The sequence below is a fragment of the Contarinia nasturtii genome, unplaced genomic scaffold (assembly GCF_009176525.2).
Source record: "Contarinia nasturtii isolate CC-2019 unplaced genomic scaffold, AAFC_CNas_1.1 Cnas_scaffold_1037, whole genome shotgun sequence".
Lineage (NCBI taxonomy): Eukaryota > Metazoa > Arthropoda > Insecta > Diptera > Cecidomyiidae > Contarinia > Contarinia nasturtii.
The window spans coordinates 973,053-997,087 of record NW_022198383.1 but is presented as its reverse complement, the minus strand read 5'-3'; the positions used below and the strand labels follow the sequence as shown (position 1 = coordinate 997,087).

At 32.7% G+C, this 24,035-nt stretch overlaps 2 protein-coding genes across 11 annotated transcripts; one reads left to right on the top strand and one right to left on the bottom strand.

Annotated features, from left to right (window-relative positions):
* The first annotated feature begins 1,070 nt into the window (after positions 1-1,070).
* On the top strand, positions 1,071-21,292 carry LOC116344093 (solute carrier family 41 member 2). Of its 7 annotated transcripts, none has more exons than XM_031772490.1 (10): positions 1,071-1,993; positions 13,828-14,562; positions 16,732-17,009; positions 18,171-18,495; positions 18,629-18,775; positions 18,843-18,990; positions 19,055-19,260; positions 19,347-19,495; positions 19,791-20,094; positions 20,413-21,292. In XM_031772490.1, exons 2-9 carry the CDS (start codon positions 14,295-14,297, stop codon positions 20,013-20,015), a joined length of 1,746 nt encoding a protein of 581 aa, XP_031628350.1. In that variant the 5' UTR covers positions 1,071-1,993; positions 13,828-14,294; the 3' UTR covers positions 20,016-20,094; positions 20,413-21,292. The 7 variants fall into 7 exon arrangements, with proteins under 7 accessions (XP_031628350.1, XP_031628356.1, XP_031628351.1 ...); XM_031772491.1 differs by lacking the exon at positions 1,071-1,993 and adding an exon at positions 5,181-5,310; XM_031772493.1 differs by lacking the exon at positions 1,071-1,993 and adding an exon at positions 9,814-10,056.
* A 536-nt stretch (positions 21,293-21,828) lies between these two features.
* LOC116344095 (solute carrier family 25 member 40-like) lies at positions 21,829-24,018 on the bottom strand. 4 transcript variants are annotated; one of them, XM_031772499.1, is made up of 7 exons: positions 23,960-24,018; positions 23,380-23,486; positions 23,136-23,302; positions 22,903-23,062; positions 22,698-22,826; positions 22,441-22,637; positions 21,829-22,268 (listed from the first exon to the last, which is right to left on the bottom strand). In XM_031772499.1, the coding sequence occupies exons 1-7, from the start codon at positions 24,001-24,003 to the stop codon at positions 21,969-21,971; spliced, it is 1,104 nt and encodes a 367-aa protein (XP_031628359.1). In that variant the 5' UTR covers positions 24,004-24,018; the 3' UTR covers positions 21,829-21,968. The 4 variants fall into 4 exon arrangements, with proteins under 4 accessions (XP_031628359.1, XP_031628361.1, XP_031628362.1 ...); XM_031772501.1 differs by lacking the exon at positions 23,960-24,018 and adding an exon at positions 23,664-23,849 and having other exon boundaries at positions 23,380-23,574; XM_031772502.1 differs by lacking the exon at positions 23,960-24,018 and adding an exon at positions 23,664-23,849.
* Positions 24,019-24,035: the final 17 nt, after the last annotated feature.

Here is a 24,035-nt window from a genome sequence, read left to right as displayed (position 1 = left end):
CGCTCAAAATTCCTATTTGTTACCATCTGAATGAGTTGTTTGTATCATGAAATTGCCTCATAAAGTGTAAGATTGTTTAAGTGCAGTTTTCATTTTCCTCCCAAAATTCAAAACTTTCAACATTGAAAACACATTGTTGAACAAAAGTGTGTGCAACTGCACTTTGAAAACATCCATTAAGCAAAGCTAGTGTCCAAGAGTGTGAGAATGCACAACATTTTAATGTAGGATGATTGAAAACACCTTCAAACTATCGCAAATAAATGAGACCATTCTACTTACGGCTAAAGTATAGCACTGCATCCGAAATCAAATTGATTCATGTGATGTTTGGATGTTATGTGCAATAATTTATGGAAAGAATGAGAAATGGTAGTAAACATTGCCATAACCGAAACCATAATATCGTAGGTCATGGATGTTGCTGTGAATAGGTATCAGATGTCAGCTTGCACCTATACATTGAAACGAAAAAAGACGTATTAAATCTCTTCTCATTGTACCATTTCGCGAATGACATCGATTTTTTTCATCTTTTTTTGTTCTGAAAGAAATGGGAAAATATTTCGATTTGTGTCGTAATTTTGATAAAATGTTATGAAATCATAAATGTTTGTTGCGCTTCAAGAACCCTTTCGAAGATTCCAAAGTTGTCGTTTGTGTAGGTAGCCGCCACGCGTGTCGACAAGTACATTGTGCGCATGTTTCGAATTCGGTGCAAGCATTTCAAATACATAGAGACTATAAATCAAATGAGGAGAAAGAGACAAATTCAAAATACATAACATGTTCAATGTTTTCGTTTTGGCCAATAAAATATTATGGTTTTCGTAAAATTTTAAACATAAAAAATGAGTGCATTACAAATGAAACGTACTAAATGTAATTTAGAGCAATTCCCATTGAAACTGTAAACTATGACGATGCGGCACAAAAAAACCACTTCTCCTGACACGTTCAATCGGTCGTTCTCTCTTTCTTTCGTTCACTCACTCTCTCCTCCCCATTTGGTGCATACATACATTAATGTTGTGAAATGGTATCACATACCAAACTCTCCGACAATTGTCAGTTAGTTTATAAAGAGCGCTCATGGGTTAAGAACACGTTTTACATACATTTTGTTTGGTCTGCAATAACCAACGACAGCCAACAAACCAACATAAATCCGACTTACGGAAACGCCAACAAACCAAAAAACGTCTCAACTAAAATGTGAACAAGTGAATTTTCAATTTTCCAATCGGTGAATTTTATTTTTCATCACTTGCCATAACATTAGAAATTTGCACCATTTGCATTCATATTTCTTCGTACTCACCGTTCCTCAAGCAACAACAAAGAAAAAAAAAACAAAATCAAGTCCATTTTATAAAAAAAAGTTCAGACAAGGTCATATCATTTCCGGATAACTATTTTCCTTTCAATTTTCGAAGAAATCATTTGGATTCGTTTTTTTCCTCCATTTCGGTGACTAATTTTCATTGTGAATGACATCATTTAACGTAGACCACAAAGAAAATTGCGTGAATGTCGCATTGGTGTCAAGATTTTTTATTTCTATCAAATTTGATGTGAAAATTTATTGAATTTTCCACAAAATAGTAATAATACATTGGTTTCAACAACGATAAAATTGAAATTAATAACTTCATTCTCAAAAAATCGATTTCGGATTGTTGGTAAACTCTGTCGCACTCTGTCACACAATTTGGACAATTGAAAGCATATTCAACGTGCTGCTGTCCGGTGTGTATGTGCACAGTATTGCGTGCAAAACGATGTTGACAAACGAAATGAAGGTATAACAACGACAAGAAAATTAAAATAGCGCCAAAACAAATAATCACCAAATTTTTTTTGGATTCAATACTCGATTCGGTATTTGAAATTCAACAACATTGTGTGTCTGTGTGTATGGCCACAATTTGTCTACCAATCGCAATTTGGCCGGCAAAAAGTGGTGCAGTGTAATTCATATTTATGAGTACATGTAAGTTGAAAATTCATCGTTCATTCATCGTTTACTAGGTCTCTAAGTGTCACGCGAAATTTTTGTGAGTGTTTTATATATTTTTTTCATTTGAATGATCGCCATGCGTTTAGCTGTTGTTCAGTATCAATGCGAATAACAATAATGAAGACAACGGTATATTTGTTTGGCATGCGTTTTTTTTTGTTCTGTTCTGTTGTATGTATTCACTGTAGTATTCACCTTGTATCGGTCAATGCTGCTGCAACAAAAAAAGTCATGAAATAAAAGAGTTACAAAGCCGTAGAATTTCAAATGATCAACGCAGTATTTTTTTGTATGGAATGCGCTAAAACGAGTTTGATAAGATTATGATAATGACCCTAATTTTATCAAATGCACTCATTGAAAATGTAACAAAAGAGATAAACACATGATATACATGAATAGAACCGTAGCTTGGTATCAGTTTCATTTCTTTTATTGTTTTTCATCACACACCATTTGCATGACATAACTTATCATTCAAAATGATTAAAATTCCATACTACTACTCTGAAGAGAAATAGAATAAAAAGTACGACTTCATCACCAAAGCCACTTTTATTTGCGATTAATTTTTTTCCCATTTGTCACTTTGAGCCAACAGAACGATTTATCAGCTGAATGTTTAACAACAATGAATTTTTGATGGCAGTAATAAATGTAGTTGATAGTTTTTTTTGTTGGTGTAATTGCCAAAGATTTATTCAGAGCAAAAATAAATAAATAACATAACAGAGACATTCCAGGTGTGAAAAATATAATAAAAAGATTACCAAAAAATCTCAGAATCAGGCTATGAATCATTCCGCTTCCTGTTGCTACGAAGATTAATCATTTCTTCGTCGTGTCATTTATCTGCACAGAGAAATAATCTCATCTTCAGAGCAATAACTGATAATTTGATTTTCTGTAATTGCGTTAGACTGAATGTCGCCAAATGTTCAATTTCCAACATTCACTCGTTGGATATAACATTTTATATGAAATTGCTTTCGTTTCATTGGTGGAGAAGGCCATGCACATATATATACTTTCAAAAGAAATCGACTTGGAAACGCTCTTAAAGTCGCAAATTATTCGCCACAATCGAAGATCGATAACGAGTTAAAAAAAAACACAATTTTCTTATCGTTTATGCATTTCGAAGTTGAAAAATAAACAAATGATAACTAAACTAAAATTGAGCGGAACATGCAAGTATTGACTGCTACCATAAGGTCATTTTACGATTTGATACTTACAAGTATCGGCGCAAAACGTGATTAAAATACTTAAGACACGTCGAGTGCAAAAGTGTTTTTCGTTCAATATGAAGATGATAGTCAAATGATGAAATTGAATGGATAAAAACGTGTTTCTGATATTAATGCCCGTTTTCTTCTGGTTCCAATGACATGAATTTTAATATCATTTGACTTTTTCGACTTTATTCGGCAATTGGTTTTTGTGTTCTATTCATGTTCTATCGTTTATTTGGATGATTGTTAAGTAACGACATTCATATACGCTGACTCCATCATTTTATTTATGGCAAAAAAAGCACATAAAATAAATGGCATGAAAGAAAACTGCAAAGATGCGAATTTATCCACATTCGACAATCTGGTGCAGTGTGTAGAAGACAAAATAGCAACACTGTGCGCATTTACGTCAAACAATTTTATCGAGTTAAGTGTTTTCTCGTGCACTTTCATTGCACTTTATTGCGTCACAACAATCGGACGGCATATTTAGATGTTTTAGACAAAACGGTACTTTTGTCCGGTAAGTCCCCGGCAATAGATAAATACCCCTCTTCAAATTCATTCGAATTCAAGTGTTTTACTTTGAATTGGTCATATTTCGTTTTGATTTTGGTGACTAAACTCATTCGAGTTAGGAGAAAAGAAACACAAAAATAACCCAAACGGTAAATCCCACAAAAGATAAGGATGCCGTGTCTTGTTTTTTTTTTACGGAAAAAAATGTCAATGGAGAATTTCCTTTATCTTAATATCTTAACCAGGAATTACCGCAACATCTGAATTGTCGCAATGTTTGAATCAAAGTCGGCACTTTGTTTTGATAAAATGTCAGAGCCATTTCCAATATTAATTTCTTTGGAATAAAAAGAGAAACGATAACAATTGTGCAATTTTTTGTTTTTGTGCAATACGGGTACTTTGTGGAATCGTTATAATTGAGCAACAAACGGCGGTACAGTGTGACAACATGCAAAGAGATTGGTATCACTTGGGAAATGACTATAATGACAATCGTGTTTTTGATGCTTCGACGCGTGGCGCAAAGCGAAAAATGCGGAAATTGCTTTTCGATTTGGTTAAAAATTGATTTGAAGTTAATTTGCAAAAAATTTCTATTTGGATAGAATTGAACAGACAGTTGATTGATCGCCATACCCTTGTTGCGGTCTTCAAGAGTTTTGGAACGATTGAACGGCGATAATATGGCGTGTGGCAATTAATTAGATAATTAATTCGCTTGACTATGAAAAGCGATAATGCGCATAAAAATTGCCGTAATGTAACGGAAACTCATTTATTCTTCATAAACAGGAACGGATTTGAATTCAAAATTATGCGCTTCGTACAAATAAACAACAACAGATAAAAAACAAACAAATTGAAAGCAATGTGTATAAGGCCAGCATCTCTTTGAGCAATTGTTGTCATTTTTTTGCTCATTTTTTTTTCCTTTTTGAAGTAGTAATTAGCTCATGAAACAATGGCGTGATAAGAAGAAACCGATTAATTGCGAGAGCCTTATATTAATAGTTAAAAAAAAAAACATTGAATATATATGTCAATTCTCGGCATCGATATCATCAATTTTTGCATTCGACATTGCTGTTTACCATCGTTCGGCGAAATCGCGAATCAACCAGAAGCTCGTTTGTCGGCATTTGACACCTTTAACGAATTCTCTATGATACGATGTGATCATGATTTAATGTCTACATATATAGTCGATTTGATATCTCTTGCACGGATAACCTTATCGCGAGCGTAACCAATATTGTCATCACTCTATTACGCTGGTATGTGTACATACTGCGTGTACTTTTAAAAATTTATAAAAACGAAAATATGATTATACTCAATTCGTTAGTTACTGGATAACATTTATCGCAACCAGTTGTGCACTCATACAGTTTTTCGCTGTCAATTTTTATTGAAGTTATATTCATCAAAATCAAAGCAACGCGTGCGTGCATTTTTCTATTATTTTTTCAAATTTATCGAAATTTATGAATAAATTTTTGTATTTGGATCATTTCCGTACGTGGACAAAAAGTGCGTGTTTTCTCTTTTTATATATATTTTTTCACGTTTTTTTTTCGTTAATTTTCTTTAATTGAATTTATTCATTTATTTTCTCTTTACTTTTTGACATCTTTTTTTTAAATAATAAGTTTGGTGTTGCCATGAAATGGTTCTGTTTTGTCAAACATAATACAGCTCTAATTTCATTAAACTGTTTGTTTCATTACTTTTCATATCGGCCTGTTTTATGAATAAACGGTCAATACAAACAAATTTATACGGAATCATCTGAGTTTCTATTCTTATTTTGAATGATAATTTCGACAGATGTCTTTTCACTTAATTGGACCAAAAATATGGTGCCAATATAAAAAAAAAAACAAACAATTTCATTATTGAACGCTGCGAGTTTTCCAAGCGATGTTTCTTGGTTGAGTGTACTTGAACTTGAACTCGCACAATTCCCAAGTGAACTGAATGAAAACGATTTTTTTAAGTGAGGAAAGAAAACTAACTAATGATACTGACTAATTACCAGAAGAGCGCGCTGTTTTATCACAAAATGAGTTTTTTCTTGTAAAATTTGTTTCCTTTCTTTCATTAAACAAATCAAATTGTGAAGACAATGGAATGTAAAATTTTCGTTTGATACACCTTGTATTCATATCTAAAAGTACTCTTAGTTAAGTGAACTGACCAAGAGTTTCCTGTGCATAACAATACATGATTTTGTTGATAATGTTATCGATAATCAAACGTTTGGCCTTTTCAATCAACATGAAATTGATTTTTCGCCAATTTGTTTTCGATAAATTCATTGAACTTTGTCAAAAAGTCAAAACAAAAGCAAAGAAAAAGTCGCTCGCAATTCAAGGTGCTTCAGTCATTGTACAACGATTTCTATGGAAAGTTCCAGAGATTTCGGTTTATTTCAATTCGAATGACCGGTTTTAATATAGTTTTGGAAACATTCATGTTCGAGAGAAAAAAAAATCACTCGTCATAAAATAGGTTACTTTTTAATGAACAACAAACTCAATAAAACCAGATAACAGAGTGCAAATATGTTTGATCATTTCAATAAAAAATGTTGTGCTTCCCCGAAATCACACTTCCATCTTCAAATAGTAAAAAATAATGAGTTTTAATTGGCTCCACGTTGAAATAAAATCCTCGGCGCGAAACAATTGAAAATTAATTTGAACGTAGTTTTGATAGTGACTTCATTGGGGTGCAGTGTTTAATAAATCGTCAGAATAAAAAAAAACAAATCGCACGTCAAAGATCTGGACAATAGAATTGTAAAGAAAAAAAATCAAATCAACAAGTGTGACAATAACGATGTAATGACTTTTATCGCACAAAAGAGAGAAATTATTATAATTGCGGAATTAATTCCGAGATTTAATTAGTAACAACGACAACCACTGTTTGCCATTATAATTACCGTAATGCACAATAAATGCAAAATAGAGATGAGCGTTTTGATAAATTAGAATTTTTTTTGAGACAAATTTAACATGGCTGTGCACTTGTTAGAATACATTTGAACTAATAAATTTGTTCTATGGTGTCATCTGCACGGGAAATGAGGCTCGGTTGCACATTTTTGTTAATTAGTCAATAGCCGTAATTGTCGATCTACTTCATTTTTTAAAATTTGAATAAAACACGTTCCAAAGCTAAATTACTGACATTGTTCACGTTGAAAGACGATTAGAATACATTACACACAAATTGCAATGTCCAGTTTTTTTTTTAAATAAAGGGGAGAGATAACGGAAAAATACCAAAAATAATGTAATGCCTTTTAAGACGTCATTTTTGGTCAGTAAAATTGATAGCCCGTTTGTGCAGGGGCTTCACGTTATTGAATTAGTCGATCACGGTACAAACGTGCAAAATATTAAACACCATATTTAGAATTCAGTATTTTCTTTACAAAATTCACGTTATTCACAGTCTATTGTTATTATTACTTTTCAAGCATTGTTTTTCACAGATAGATCCCATTCGCTGTCATCTAAAACTTGAAGAAAAACAAAACAATTCGCAAGCGTCTAGTGTAAAGATCTCAATATTTTTGCAAATAATTCACATAAAACTATTTGTGCATCGAGAGCTGATTACAAATATCATACAATGTGAATCAAAATAATCAAGCGCTTAATCACATAGCAATTTATAAACCAATTACTAACATTAACGGTAGTATTAGCAATAGTACTACCGGAATAGAGAATAGAATCAAAGCAAACACTGTATGAAACTGTACAAATGTGAATCAAAGTGAAAAATGTACGTGATCATTGAATGTGCAATGAACTTGACAATCTTGAAGTCAATAGCTTTGAAAGTTCATTTGCTGCAAACGAAATATTTCGAAAAAAGTCAATTTGACGCACGTTTTTTTGATTTCATTATCAAGTTCTTGTTCATTCACAATATCTTACAAATGGTATTTTTACATACTAAAGATCAAAATGCAAATAGTTCATTCTCTCATTAAAGAAATTCTCTCATTATTTGCGAAAGAGTTACAGTTTACGTAGGTTGACTTTAGGCACACCGCAATACCTGTGCCAAGAACGAATACAAATGTTAATATTCAGTGTATAGACGTCAACAATGCACATGCTACCCAATGGCACGAAGCATTTAAAATGTATATAAACACAATAGAAATAGTCGACACTGCATACAACCACAGCCACAAAAACAAAACCGTACAATGTTGGGACGTTCGTTTGCGGATTCAAGTAATTTTCTTGCTAATTGGCATTGAACTACCGCATAACGAACTAAAGTGTGGTCAATTTTATGCATTTTCGTCATTATATTTTGCCATTCATGAAAAAAAAAAAAACACTTTTTTCAAAAATGTCGTTCTATATAACGAATATTCTCGCGGCTTCTGGGGCTAGTTTTACAAACAGTCTTTTCGTCGATTTCAATCGAGAACTATTCAGCAATTTATTTTAAATGATAGCTACCGAATGAGAGTATTATTTAAAAAAAAAATCCAATTGTTCGAGAATTCAAAAAGTCATTTAAATGACTTTTTGAACTCTCGAAAATCCAATTTTTTGAAAAAAGATTAAGTATTCCCATTAATTTTCGATGATTGATTGTAAAACTGTGCCCTGAAATCGTCGTGACGCGTTGCATTCCGTTGTTAGACGTAATGATTTATCATGACATTTTTCTCTATCATGACTCAAATAAAGAACGTTGAAAAATATTATAACGGTCGCATATGTAATACCATACTTGCATTATTATCTAAGTTCCGCCGTATATGAAACTATCAACAGACGTGATAGCCAACTAACAAAATACAGTTATGAAGAAATTGGTTTAACAGCAACACGTGAAACTGATTTTATTAGCACTTTAGATAGAGAAGAAATTCTCAGAGTATATCCTCAATTGAAACGTGCCGATGAAAGAACTCTTTTAATCTGTCAATTAAGTGAATAAAGATAAAGGGACATCGGCCTATAATAAGTGCGTTATTATTATTTTTTCAACCGAAAATCCGGCAATTACTGGTTGAGGTATACCTCAAAAACGAAGTGCTCGAAGCACTTTGAAATTCTTGATCGATTTTTACTATAGGTATTCGCCGAAATTGTGAATCTCAAACCAAAAATGTCAAACAAACGAAGAATATTCGCATATAAAATATTTACCAAAATTGGCTTTCTGGATTTTTATTTCAGAGATATATTTACATTGATAACATTGACTTTGTGCGTTTATGTTGTCTATTATTTCTCGGCCGTTTGTGCTTATTAAACAAAACAAATACCATGAAGTTTGTTTAAATGACTTTTTTTCCCTCTATAGTATAATAATACAATGAATGAATGTTTTGCGCATATTTCTGCGGAAATCTGAATGCGTTGAGATAAGTAAAGCAGGCCTACTGTCATATTACATATGAGCACGTGCGACGATAGCCCGTGGCAAGCCCATGTGACGATCATCTGTTATTGTTTCATCTCGTCTTACATATAATTGTTTTAAGCTCGTCTTACTCGATGCAATACGTACTATATTATATTACGTTGTGTCGTCTAGTACAATAGCGTTTTATTCAAATTATGTTTTTGTATATAAAATAAATGCGGTTGCGTTTTATAATTGTTAATGTTGCTGCTGTTGTACACAACACATTGTAATAAATGTGCACCGCACAAATACATTGGGTATTTTATTCATCTGTATTGCGACGTTTATTTCGATTTCTGTTTGAATATGCGCAAATATTTTGGCAATCAAATCGTTCGTTTGTGTTAAATACACGATGGTTGAGCGCAAATTCAAAAGGAAGCCACAACATCAGCAGTGTGCTCACTTCTTATGCGATACAAGCACAACGCACACATACTAATTGTTTTTTTTTCGTTCGTTGTCTTAAGACAACATACACACTGGCTACAGAGAGGAACGCACACGAGCACAAAAGAACGAAGAACGAAACGTCAATTTTTGATTAGATTGGAGCAGTGCTCTCAGTGGTCTGAGAATGTTGACATTTTGATAACTAATTCGTCTTTCGTATTTATATTATAAAGCAATCTAATTAAAGATTTTTAGTTTTTTCGTCAGTTGTGCCATTTGAGAAACGTTTCCTTGGTACCGTGACTCTTTGATCACGAAAAAACTCTTCAGTTCAGCACGAATTTGGTGTGTTAAAAAGTTTTGTGAATCAAATTAAAAACGAAAAAGTTCAGAAAACCACCAACATGCATCGTCGAACGAAAAAATCACGTAAGATAAATGAATTTCTTCAGTATTTATTGGGTTATGACATTTTGAATTATCGTTTAACACAGTTTTTTCATTAATCTTTTTGGCGCCTTCGATTTGTTCCCCAAAATGTGCCGATTTTATGTGTTATCGCTAATAGAGGAAAAATGATGAAATTTGACGTCAATTGGCTTTGATAGTATTTTCCCCTGAGTTTTCAATCAATTTCATATCAATTCGATAGGTTTTCCTAGTTTGCTCCAATTTTATTAGTGGCTTTAGTTCTCTTATCAACAAATATTGACTTCGTTAGCATTTCTTTCACATGCTTTTTTTATCTAACATCCTGTTTTTTTCTTTCGGATTTATAATTCGATTAAAATAGACAAAAAAAAAGTAATAATGAAACAAAGTTAAAGTATAAGACTCTTAATTGATGTGAATTTATGCCAAATTTTTAATTACAAAAAAAGAAAACGTGATCACAAATACTACAATTTACAAATAATTGTTGCCTAGATGCGCTAGACTTCGTGTTTGCCGTGTAAATCAATTTGCAGTGCAAAATAACATTTCGAGCAAATGTATTTTTGTACACGTATCCCAATATAATACTCAAATAATTCGATATTATACACGTCTGTTTTATAAAATGGCAATGAAATGAAAAGAGACAGATTTAAACAATGTATATAAACAACTTTCAACAAGTGGCATCTCATACGGAACTTTACTCAAACCGTTGAATCCATGAAATGGATTAGTAGGCCATTATCTATCGAAGATTACACTTTTGAACATAATGAACTTGAACGCTTACAGATCGACTTTTTCACATCGCACATGCTAATTGATTAATTTGTTTGTATTGGTTTTTCGTACAAAACAGTTCCTTCCTCTTCCATTTTTATGCAAATTCGATTTGGTATACCAAATTTATGTGCTAAATTTTTATAATCGTGAAAATTAACATCTCATGGATCGCATTGGATCGATATGGATTCTCACAAGCATACATTGGGCTTCTGCAGAAAAAAAACGACGTAGATTTCTGAATTCAGTTTAATCCATTTAAACACATCATGATTCCATTAATATTAATTGAATAAACTGTAATACGGACAATAATGTGACCTTCGAAAAATTATTTGATACCAAATTCTAAAAAGTTTGTGTTTTTATTTCAACATACATGGGTAACAGGTGGAGACGATACTTTTTCTTATGAAACGTTACCATTCATGTGATTCTTCTGAAAATAGAATTATTTATATCGATTCCGTATTACTTTTGAAATAAATAAAACGCAAATTACAAACTTCCAATTTTCTGGGTCGACCTTTGTCAAAAGACACTGCAGTCAGTGAAAAAACATTGTTGGTAGTTACCCATTCAATTGTTGGCAGACGTAATAATGCATTGACGTAAGAGCCCATTAGTCATCATCAAACTGTGTACAAACGTCATGCTCAGACAGATTTCAAGTGCATAAAATTCAAGTATGATAATCTTTTGCAATGTCTCCATTTTATCAATATTTCAGCATAACATGTTATAGCTTTAATTGGATTCGAAATTAATATTTCATTTTTTTTTGAAAAAAAAAATGGATTTAAAATTTAGCTCATTTCTCTGATTTAAAATAGTCGTTCGTTCTTTTCTGTTTTGTTTTGTTTAAATATAGTGACAACAAAAAATGGAATTCTAAAGAGTTTTTTTTCTATTCGGTCAAACACACCAATTTATTGAACAAGTTTTTGCTCTGTAGAAATTGAACAAAATGAACTTTGATCATTAATCAAATTTTGTATCGAATTACTGTCGCGTTGGATGAATTTGATTTTTCAACAAATTAATCCAATCAAATTTCGGTAATTGACTTTATTATTACAAATTAAAATAAAAAATTATGGTATCAGTAGACAATCGCCGAATGTGTTTTATGTATAGAAATAACTAATTGGAATGGTTATGATATGAGAAGTATTTATCACACAAAAAAAACGACACCTGTTGAATTCATGCATTATCGTCACAAGTGTGTATAGTCAAACGAATTCAGAATTGCGACAAAATATTTATAGTTTTTGTTTCATCAATCTGTTAGCTAATATTGTTATCGTAATTGTTCTATGAAGAGGAACAATCAAGTGTTGGCTCATCCTTTAGCCATTCGTTAATAATGAATCATAACACAGAAGCTAACTGTTTATTTAGCAAATCTGTAATTACTTGCATTTTAAATGTTCCATTTTCGGTCATTTGAGGCGAGTGTATTTTTGTCGTTGTATTTAACGGTCTCAAACGTGCCCAATGCCGGTATGCCAACACTAATGATTATTGTGATAGCAATGAGCGAAACACACACACACATTGCTATGCACTCAGTAATGAAAGTCATGGTCTCGTTTGTTTAATTGCTTGCAATTGTGCTCGCAACAGAATTGAATCGTGAAACATGTGAACGACATTCGCTCTCTTACCGAACAGGTCTTTATAATACTCAAATTAAATTCAAATGTCATTATTTTAGTTCCGTACTTAAGACAGTGAAATCGATTTAGAATGAAATGGCAGAAAAAAACGAGTCAACAATTGTTAATGAATAAGTATAGTCCCCGTCACAGTGCATTCAATTTGTGAATGGAGCCAATTGCCTTCTTTTCATACTTAAATTTTCTTTCCGTAAACACTTGAAACTTGTATCAAAGCCTTCAGAGATGATGATCTATTGATAAGATGTCAATTCACTATATCACATTTACAGAGTGATACACATGACTATAATACAGAAACAAGAAATTAGCGGCAATATGAAACACAAATGATATTCAGTAGGGGGTTTTGGCATATACACACATGTCTGTGTCCAAACTGATGATGAGCATGTGTCGGTGTGCATAAGTAATTTATTTTTTTTACTTGTCTTTTCGGTGTCGTTGTTTATGGTTTTTAGTATTTTGCGGGAAAAAAATCGTATTGAAAACAACCGAAAATCGTTGGTATGAGTGATCTAACAAACGAATTTGTTCTTATGAGAGTAAATTATGAAGATATATACGATGTAGACATCATTATAGTGTATTAAATGCGGTGACAACACAGAACATTTTGTTGTTTGTGTTGTACAGAAGCCGATTGCTGGGACAGGGAAAGAGAGAATAAAAATGATATAATAAAAAAAGTTCAAAAGCTGAATCGAACAGTTGAGCTCGAGATATTCAGAAAAAAGCACACATTACACGGCGACAGACGAAACATTTCACCACTTTTTGTTTTGTGGTCGGTTCGAGTGTACTTTTGAATTGAACAGATACATTTCAAATTCGATATGATTCACTTCAAGTTTTAAAAGTCGATTTTTTTCGTGCTTCATTTCTATTGCACATTTTTGATTGATTATTTTGACATTTTTATTGTCTCTAAGTGATGATTTCAAGTTTTTCGATGAAGTGATATTTATTTTTGCGATACGATTTTTATTAGGGTGACATGATTGCAATTTTTTCTTTAAATGATTGTCGTGAACATTGAAAACTAAAAAAAAAAAAACAATAAAAAATTGTTACTTTGTAAACAAAATTTAAATGTGAAACAAAACAAACAAAAACTAAGCTCCGCAATAAACCGTTTTTTATGTAAAATGCTCATAAAATATCCGTACATAAGCACCAACTTTTATTTACAAAAGTAAAGAGAAAATAGATTGATGTAAACGTGAAAAATCAACAAACAAAACAGTTAAAGGATTTAAAACAAAACAAAAACAAAAAAATACGATTCTATTTACAGTTACAGTTCAGAGCAACAGCGACCGCCTAACTGAACCAAATCAAATAAAATGTAAACCAAAATGTAAACTGGCTTTTGACTTGAATTATACCACAAATCGAGAAGATAGATAAACAGAAGTCGCCAGTCAAAAGCTCACAATCAAATAACATCAAAGCCAGAGGAAGAGAAACTGTTGGCCCCCAGGACACATCCATCGATGGTTAAGAGGAACAGCATAAAACAGAAAATATTCTATCTGAATGAATCGACCGTATTTTATGGACAAATACCAAAACCTTGTACATCGCGATCCACTAACATTTCCAAACGAATCACTATTGCTGGCAGCCAACGCCATCGCAACGTACAATTCGTGTGCATGCAAGCGCACATTTTCTAACTTCTTCCCACACACACAAAATCAATCTAATATCACATAAACATTCATTGGCGCACATCCGAGCGACATTTTATTTTCATCAAAAATGGCAAAAACACAAGATGTCAACGCAATAACAACCACATTATCAACACCAACATCACAAACAGCCAAACAAATTGACAATTCACCGGTTCCAACAATTTTACTAAATATAAACGAACAAAATAATAACTCAATCAACACATTACCAACATCGAAAAAAGACATTCTACAATGTTTGCCAGAAATGTTCACTGATATCGATTTGGCAAATCATAACAACTTAAACGATTCATATATCAGTGGTGATTTGTACAAATCGTATATCTTTGGTAAGTTTACCTCTACCGTTTTTAATTTCCATTTTATTTTGCCTCTGAAGGGATTCCATTCATAAAAATGAAATCAAAATATTATTCACTTTTATTTATTTATCGTCTATTCCAAATTCCCATTACCAATGAGACACTTTGAAATTAACGCCTAAATTCACCTGCGTTCAATGTGAACGACGATATTTTAGAAAAAAAAAACAAACATTTTGCATGAATTTTTTCGATTTATAAGAATTCAAACAGTTAACTGAAAAGAAGATATTTTTATGACAATTTTTTTTAAATTCAATCGTATTTCACGCAACATTCAACAATCCAAATCGTAAAAAATAAATAGAGTATATTGTGTGAAAAATTGTTATCATGTAGTAAATTCCATTCATGACATTAATTCAACTCATCCTACCGAAGAAACTATATGGAAAGTGTTTGGTTTTTTTCCACATAAATTCGAGTCATTTTATTTTCATAATAATTTTATTTGTGGTGTTTGTTCAGCAATCAATTTTTGGGACACCTGTTGAATAAAGATGCGATATAACATAAAATCAGCTGTCTGAAGTCTTTACAACGATAACGATTATTACGTTTCTAATCAAAATGCAAATAACAATTTTCAGATATTTTCCCCTTCACCGAAGCAGACACATTGTTATTATACGTCGTCGATGTTTCTTGTTTTTTCGATCTTTTTTCCATTATGCCCTGATGATTGTCTATGAATTATAAATAAAGCTAGAATATTATCAGTGTGGCAGTTGAAATCGATAATCTGTGTCGATTTTGTGTAAATAATCTGTTGTTGAGAAAATATTTATGTTTAGGGACACAGTTTATGCTTGTGCATTTATTCATATAAAAATACTTGAAATCTTACAACAGAAATGTGTCAAACACGATTTTACAGCAGTAAATTAGCTTCTTTTTTGTTTTCGTCTTTTAGTATTAAGTTTTACGTAACTAATTACCTAGAGAGTTGTAAATTCAAAGGAATTTGTTTTTAGTTAAATATGAGAATTACCACTGATTAGAGATATTTTATTGAATAGTAAAGGCTCATGTTTGTGTGTTTGACGCCAAGTTCAGAATTTAGTTTTTGATGCGGTTTCAACGAAAATGAGCAGGGTCCACAGACCTTCGATAATATTTATAATTTAAAAATTCTCCAAAAATTAAAAACTTGCACATAATGACGACATTTCTTTTTTTTAAGTAATTTTGGTTATTATTCATACCTGCAATCATATTGTAAGCTTTCAATTTCTAAATGGACTGTTTGTGTTGGGAATTTATCTTGCCGATTACGTCTATTAGAATGATTCATAAAATTTAAAGGACAAAGGCATTAAATTTTAATTGCATATTTATTTTTATAATGAAAAAATCTTTTCTTGAAGATTCATGCTATTTTTATAGTTAAGTTCATTTCTCCTAGGTAATTAATTTTGCGTTATCACGTTGCAATTTGGACTTGTGTCTCAGAAGAAAAAAACATGTTTGAATACACAAAACTCTCGTGTCTGATTTGGTTGCGATTGCAACAAAATCATGACCTTTTATAGGATATATATCAAAATTAATTTGCAGAGTATATCTTTAGCATAAACTTCAACTGCGTAGCAAAAGTTTCTCCAATGTTCCATCGAATAAAGACCTATCATTATTTTGAAGATGAAAAAGATTTGAATAGAATTGAAAGTGGAAAAATGAAAAGAAATTTATCAAGTGCTAGAGTCTCACGTTTTAATGAGAACAAAAAATTACAGCTGGAAAAAAATATATCTGAAATAATTTAAAAATGTAGCTTTTCGAGTAGAAGTCAGCGTCAATTTGGTATCATTTGGCAAATATCATTCTCAATGAGCACATGTGTTGAAATATTTATTGAATTTTGTGTTTGTAATCTATATAGAAATAATTGCAACCAGTACTAAATTGTTGGATATGTTAAATATTGTTGTAATCATTTGTCTATCCATCATTTCTCATTCGCCGTAAACAAATTGATACTCCAATTAGTTGTGTAATGTTTAGTGGAAAAGAAAGTATGTCATCATATTATCTTTGTTGTAATTGCTGCATTAATATATGTATCTCTCTCGTCACATTTACCATTTTTTGTGTCATTCAATTGTGCTATATTTTGACTTATATCATTTTATGTAGATAATGAAAACGAAAAGTTTTCCGACTTACCTCCTTCATCGCACGGTTCATTAAGTTCAATCACGACGACGTCCATTGCATCATCTGAGGATCCGAAGGGTGGCGACCATGTTGGCGGTGGTTTTGACGAGAAAGGATTTGATCGTAAGCCATCAAAAGTCGTACATCAGCCAATTAAGCAAGAAGAATGGTGGAAAACAACGCTACAGGTTTCAATACCGTTTTTAATTGCTGGCCTTGGGACGATCGGAGCTGGTTTAATACTGGGTCGAGTTGAGGTAGGCATGAAGACATATTCATTTTAATTACGTTTTTTTTTTTTAAAGTTCCACTTGAATGGAAATTCACTGGTTCGGCCTATCGCCGACCAACATGTCTATTGCAACTTTTTTTTGTAATGTAACAACATTGTCTTATTACAAAACACTTCAGTATACTGATTGGCGTACTGAACAAAAAAAGGAATATGTTATCATTAATTAAGCGATAAAGTGTCTACTTTGGGATAGGTGAAAATAATGAAGAAGAAGAAAAACCCGATTGCATTCGGCAATAAATATTTATCCGTTCTATAAATAGTAGAGCTTATCGACTTATCGATTCAAGAAAGATGTTCTATTTTGTAATGATTATGCAGTCAATTGAAATGCTAGATAGAAAAAGTGCTCTTCAATAATTGACTTGAATTTTAAGTGTACACGCTTTACATTGTAACTGTGACATTTTTTTTCATATAGAAACTTGCAAGCAATCCAGATCCAACTCTTTTCTATGAATTCGAACTGCGCGTAAGTTGACGTGCAGTTATTTCCGTTGATAATTTATCTGCCATTGTTTGAGAAATAAATACCCCATTCAAAAGAGACATTTCGTTCAATGTTTGCCATCTAACAGTACGTTCAATTGAAATATTGTCTATAGACTAATTTCCATAAAAATTTGCACCAAATTATAATGAGAATTCAAGTCATTTAGCTCTAATTCCATTAAAAAACGAAAAAATTCAAAATAATTCTATCCATCTCACACTCGTCATCACATTTCAGTTACGAGTGTTTTATTATTCGATAAAAAAAAATATATATCTGCGAACAACACATTTGCAAACTATCAAAATACGAGACCAACGTCATGTCTAAATTGGATCCCTTTGAAAACAATAACAATTTGAAGGTCGTTTCCAGCGTTGTGTGTTTTTCAATCAATAGTACTCGCTCAACATAATGCAACTGAATGTTGATAACAAGTATCTAATTTTTTGTATTTCCTTTTACAAGTATCTAATAATGGTTTCTAATTGGCATGAATTGTTTCCCTCATTATTCTGTGTTGAATATGTTCGAGTTTGCGACTAAAAAGCATGCCAATTTCGTTCTGTTTTTATTTCAATATTTGTTTATTTATGTTTTGGTTTTGTTTTTTCACAATATGATGTGTAGCATTGGAAGGTGTTTGGAAAAATTTCGGAGCTGTTTATACTGGTGCCTGCGTTGTTGGGTTTGAAGGGCAATCTGGATATGTGTCTCGCATCACGTTTGTCAACGCAAGCCAATTTGGGTCGGATGTCTTCAAAATCGGATGTCATTCACATGGTTGTCGGCAATATTGCGTTGGTGCAAGTTCAAGCAACGGTCGCTTCCTTCATCGTGTCTGTTTTTGCGATTGGCGTCGGAAATGCAACCCATAAAGAGTTTGTTTGGTCGCACGCAATGTTATTGATTTCGTCAAGTATGTTTACGGCAACTATATCTTGTTTTGTATTAGGTAAGACATTGATTGACACCAAACCAAAATAATATACAATTATCGCAAACCGATTAAGCAACAATTTTTTGTATTCGTTAAATTTATAATCGAAATGGTTACTAACCGATTATCTTTCTGATTGTTCCAACAGATTTTGTTCTGGTGGCAGTGATATTGCTATCGCACCAATTCCATATGAATCCAGATAATCTTGCAACACCTTTGGCCGCGTCGATCGGTGACGTTGTTTCATTGACGGTTTTGTCCTTCATTGCATCGACACTTTATGAAAATTTGGGTATGTTGGAGCATACTTTTTACTATTATTCATCAAATCATATTTCAAATGGCCGCTTTTTTTACAGATACACATTTGTGGGTGGCATATGTTGTGATTGGCATTTATTTGCTCCTATTGCCTGTGTGGGTTACGGTGGTTCTGTACAACACTCACACCTGCAAGGTTTTGAAAAGTGGTTGGATTCCCGTTTTGTCGGCTCTATTTATTAGCGGGTAGGTTCTGTTGTTTACACACTTAAATTGTTGGTCGTTATTTTAAAAGCATGTTTATTTACAGCATGGGTGGTTTAGTACTTGACGCGACGGTGGATATTTTTAAAGGTTTTGTGGTCTTTCAACCAATAATTAATGGCATTGGAGGAAATTTGGTCTCCGTGCAAGCAAGCAAAATATCAACCATGCTACATCAAAGCTCAATTATTGGCATTGTACCACCGCATACAACTATTTGTGAACCACCACACAGAGCACTGATCAATGGCGGTTAGTATTTAAAAAAGAACGTGACTTTTAACATTGTCATTATGAATTTCAATGAAAAAAACTAACGGTATAACATTTTCTCTCAGTTCCATATGCGAGATCGGCAAAAATTTTGATCTTAATGTCAATTCCGGGTCAAATAGTATTCATTTTTGTGGCTGATTACATTCACGTTGGCCACAACACCATTGGCTACACATTTGTATTATCATATTTGTTTGTCAGCTTATTGCAGGTAAGTCTCACAACCACATATCATATTATTTACAAAGATAACAATAAAGTGAGCAAAAAAATCACTCTAAACGTACGATACAATTGTGACTTGGAAACGAGATAAGATCACATCATCAAAGTTAGTCGCATTGATAACGCGAACATAGCAGTCATTAAAAGATTTATCATTATCAAATCAATTTCGCCATGAATTTATGAAATGGAATATCGGCGCTATGAGTGATTTTTTACTTTACGAATTCCATTCCCTTTATTTACGATGTGTTTTCTTTTATTTTTGTTTTTCTATATAGATCTGCACATTACTATACATTGCTCATGTTATGATCCATGCCATGTGGAAGTACAAAGTGGATCCTGATAATTCGGCTATCCCGTTCCTAACGGCACTCGGTGATTTGTTCGGTTCATGTTTGTTGGCCATGGCGTTTGCGTTCATGATATCGATCGGACAGGCGTACAATGCATCTAGTGACCTATCTGAAACTGTAACCACAGCGCCAGCATGGGGAGAATAGAAAGCCAAATTGTTTTATGTCATGATTTTGTATTTTAAAATGCTATACTGCGTTAAACACTGTTTTGCAGACGTAAAAGATCAGTGTGTCCATAATATATAGAAATATCACTAAATAGTGTCGATATCTATACTATATCGGTCCACTATATATGAAAGATATTGCCGCACGGCACCGTATCGCACGATCGAAGTCAGTGTAGACGGAAAAAATCACAAATTGCCGTGCGGCAGTAGAAAGAACTGTGTGTATGTTTCAACATGTTTGCCGTCCGCAATCACTTCGATCATGAGCTACGGTGTCTTGCGGAATATCTTACATATATAGTGCACCGATATAGTATAGATATCGACACTATTTAGTGATATTTCTATATGTTATGGACACACTGTAAAAGATGATTTGTTTAAAATTGGCCCATTTTTCGATATTTAGATTCAGTTTTGGTTGCGTTTCAATATGTCAAATGTCAATGGAACCACGCCAAATTTAGTTCCTGATTCACAACCAAAATAAGGTTTGCCAAACATTTGGTCATTTGATATGGAAAACAACCCACCTATTTTTCTCATGAGAAACGTGACCAATTAAACTGCTGCTGATTTTTCGTCATTTCATCAATTCAAAGAAACAAAAGACAAAATATGGAATCGTTTCAAGCATGAAATCAATTTGTATGAGTACAGTTATGTAGCTTAATAGTGATTATATAGAATTTGAAACTCAACGAAAGCGATTGCAATCCAATGAATATGAACAATATTCAGGTAAATTATACTTTTTTAAAAAAAATGTTTTTAATATGGTCCCAGTTCCCAATATCAATTTTATTTATAACCATCAATTCAACGCGAAAAAAAAACAGACACACAGTGATTTTGAACAATTTCCTTTCTAACTTTTGTATTTTATAATATCTTTTTTATTGACTTCCATATTGTTTGTATTTTAAACGAAGTTCACCTATGCAAATTGTTTGACATTTCATTATTATTATTATTGAAAAGAATTGTGTAATTATTTCTCGAAAGAATTGTTTTAAAAAAAAAATTGTATTTATTCCACACCATTTTATTGTGTAACATTCAGAATTTTGCTTCGGAATTGTGCAATTACGTGTGAAATTGATTTATTATCGACAATAATATCTAGCAGAAAACAACAATAAATTAAAATAAAGACAGAATTGGAACGATGGCTTCTAATTTCGGTCTGAAAAAATGTCTATGTTTTTCCAAAGAAACAAAATTAAATTTTGCAACATTTAAAATGACAAATTGTGTGTCTTCATTCATAATGCCAAAGATGAGTTGCATTCTCCCCCCCTTTTTGAACTGTGATGTGAGCAGTTATTTAAGTGCCGCAACAATTGATCTTCAATTATGTATGGTTTTTTTTTGAACAAACTACTTTGTAACTTGATTTCAATTGGCAAAAAAAAAAAAAAAAAATTAATTTTGGACTGTTTTGAATAAGATTTGCCGAAACATTTTACAATTATTAAACATACAATCAATTGCTATTTCATTTCGATGTGTATGTGTGCAACAGAAACCAACACTTAAATATACGTATCACACAATTACTTGTTATCTAGAAGAAAAAAAAGACAAAATTATCATTGTATAAATTATTACCCAAAAAAAGAGACAACCGATACATATTTTTGACAATATTTCAATTTAGATACAAGTGAAGTTCCATGAGTGGTGCTTTTGATAGAGAAAAAACACATGTAATATGTTTTAAAAAGGAAAATTGTCAATTGAATGGAATAAAATGTGGAAAGCAATCAAGGAAATGAAAAATAAAATTTTACTTTTTAATGTGATTTCATTGTATTTTCTTATTTCAACCTGTACAATTATGTCTACAACAAATTCTCAACTCGTCATTCACACACCATTCAATCTAGGTCAACTCATTTAATAACTATTTAATTTGGTTTAGAAATCATAAATTTCCATTCTTTTCGATGTATTCATCTACATTGTGACGAAAGAAGAACGCCTTTCCATATTCGAATGAAGTAATCATGATGGCACAGGCGGGCGCTACTTTTACAACACGAGGTATGACACCGGCAAAAATTCCTCTTACTCCATTCTCGTGGAGAATTTTACGTAAAATTGCGATTGTTCCGACTTTTGGCAGGGATTTTACCGGTTGATCAGCATATAAGACCTTTTCTCCAAATTCAATTTGTTTGTGTGTTTTTACAACATCAAATGGGGCCGTTAAAAATGCTGCGATCTAGAGAAGCGAAAAAAAAATTATTACAATCAGTTTTGTTAATCGGTATTCGGCATGGGTTCTGACAATGGAAAATCTAGGAGAACAGGGCCAAACATCATATTTCATTCCGACCTGTACAACTTATGTCAGAACCTATGGTATTCGCCAGTTGGAAATTAAAGTAGCTTACGCTGCCTGATGTTGCGCCGCCGAACAGACTGAACCAACATGTGGGCACCGTAACGTCATTTTGAGCTTTAAGCGACTCATAGATGGCCCAGTAAACACCAGAAAATGGAACATCTCGTAAAACCGTTGGTCCCAAGCCACGCCATAAACCAAAAACACCCTCCACTTCAATCATTGCCTTCAACGCTTTTCCTACATCTGAACACAATATTGGATAAATTAAATTTTCACGCTAAAATCACACAAAAACTGAATTACCGTAATAATTAAGCCTCTGCGATTGCATTTTAGTTCTTATTAGTTCTAATGGGCTTACTACAGATACGGAGAACACACGTGCTGCCATCCCAGCCAATAGCGGTACGGAAAATGGTTGTTCGGTTTGCTCTGAAATTATTAAATAATTCAATATTTACATGGTTGTGTTCTTTTAAGTCATCGGTTTGTTTCAAATGAAACGTACCAGGATTCAGCTTAAGGTAAAAATCTTTCATGTACAATCTCGTTGCTTCGTAGGATACAAAATAGCAAATAGTTGCCGGCAGTGCTAGAACCAATGTTGGCGAGAGGCCAGACCACAAAGACCTTGCTCCTTCATGCCTGCTTATTTTGTAGAATGCATCCTATGCGAAAGAAGAACAAAGTTCATTTACTTTGATTTTCTGCGATAGATTCAAGTAATAAAGGTGAACGTACAATCATGCCGGTATAGTGTGTTGATTGTGTTTTCAGTGATTTTAGTCCACCGTTCGGACAAGGGCATAGATGATCCATTAAACCGTTGCAGTACATATAGCATCTATTCGATGCCATTCGCTTTTGTTGCGTTTGAAGCCTTGTCTTTACCACATCCAACGGTGTCACTAGATAGATAATCGATTAATGCATTGCGGAGTCTACTTTGCAATGGTTGATGTCACAATGACGACAATTTACTCACTTAAAATGGAGGTTAATAGTGCACCGGTGCATGATGACAACATTTGTTGATAAGGTTTTATCCGGAATCTCTTATCGTCCATATCGACGGCATACTCGTGGCCACGACTATCCTTGAACGTGTATATCATTTTGATGTGTATTGAAATTGCAAATTCAACTATGAACGGTGAATTATAAATCAATTGAAATACAACTTAAATAGACGGATTGAAAACGGTGCTGAATCAAATCATGTTTTGCTCAATCGAGATGATATAACTAATACAACATTTCGCCACTTACCAAATAATGACGAATTCTCAACTTATAGCAATATCTAACACTCGACTTCAGATCATCATTTCAATTATGGTATTAAAACATGAAAATTTCATACGATTTATCGAATCACAACACACAACACAACATTTGCTCCGTTATTGTGAAATTTGACAGTCAAGAAATGTCAACAGCACATGTGATATAACAATTCAACGAGACATTTCTACTTGGAGTGTCATTCTCACATGAGAACGGTTAAAAACAAGCTCAGATGCACGTACTAGATAACGCACACTTCCAATCAAGCGCTTACTTACGTAAATTCAACAACCTGGAGTCCACAACAATCGCATAAAATCATTTTGAATGGGAAACAAATCTTGCATGCGTTAT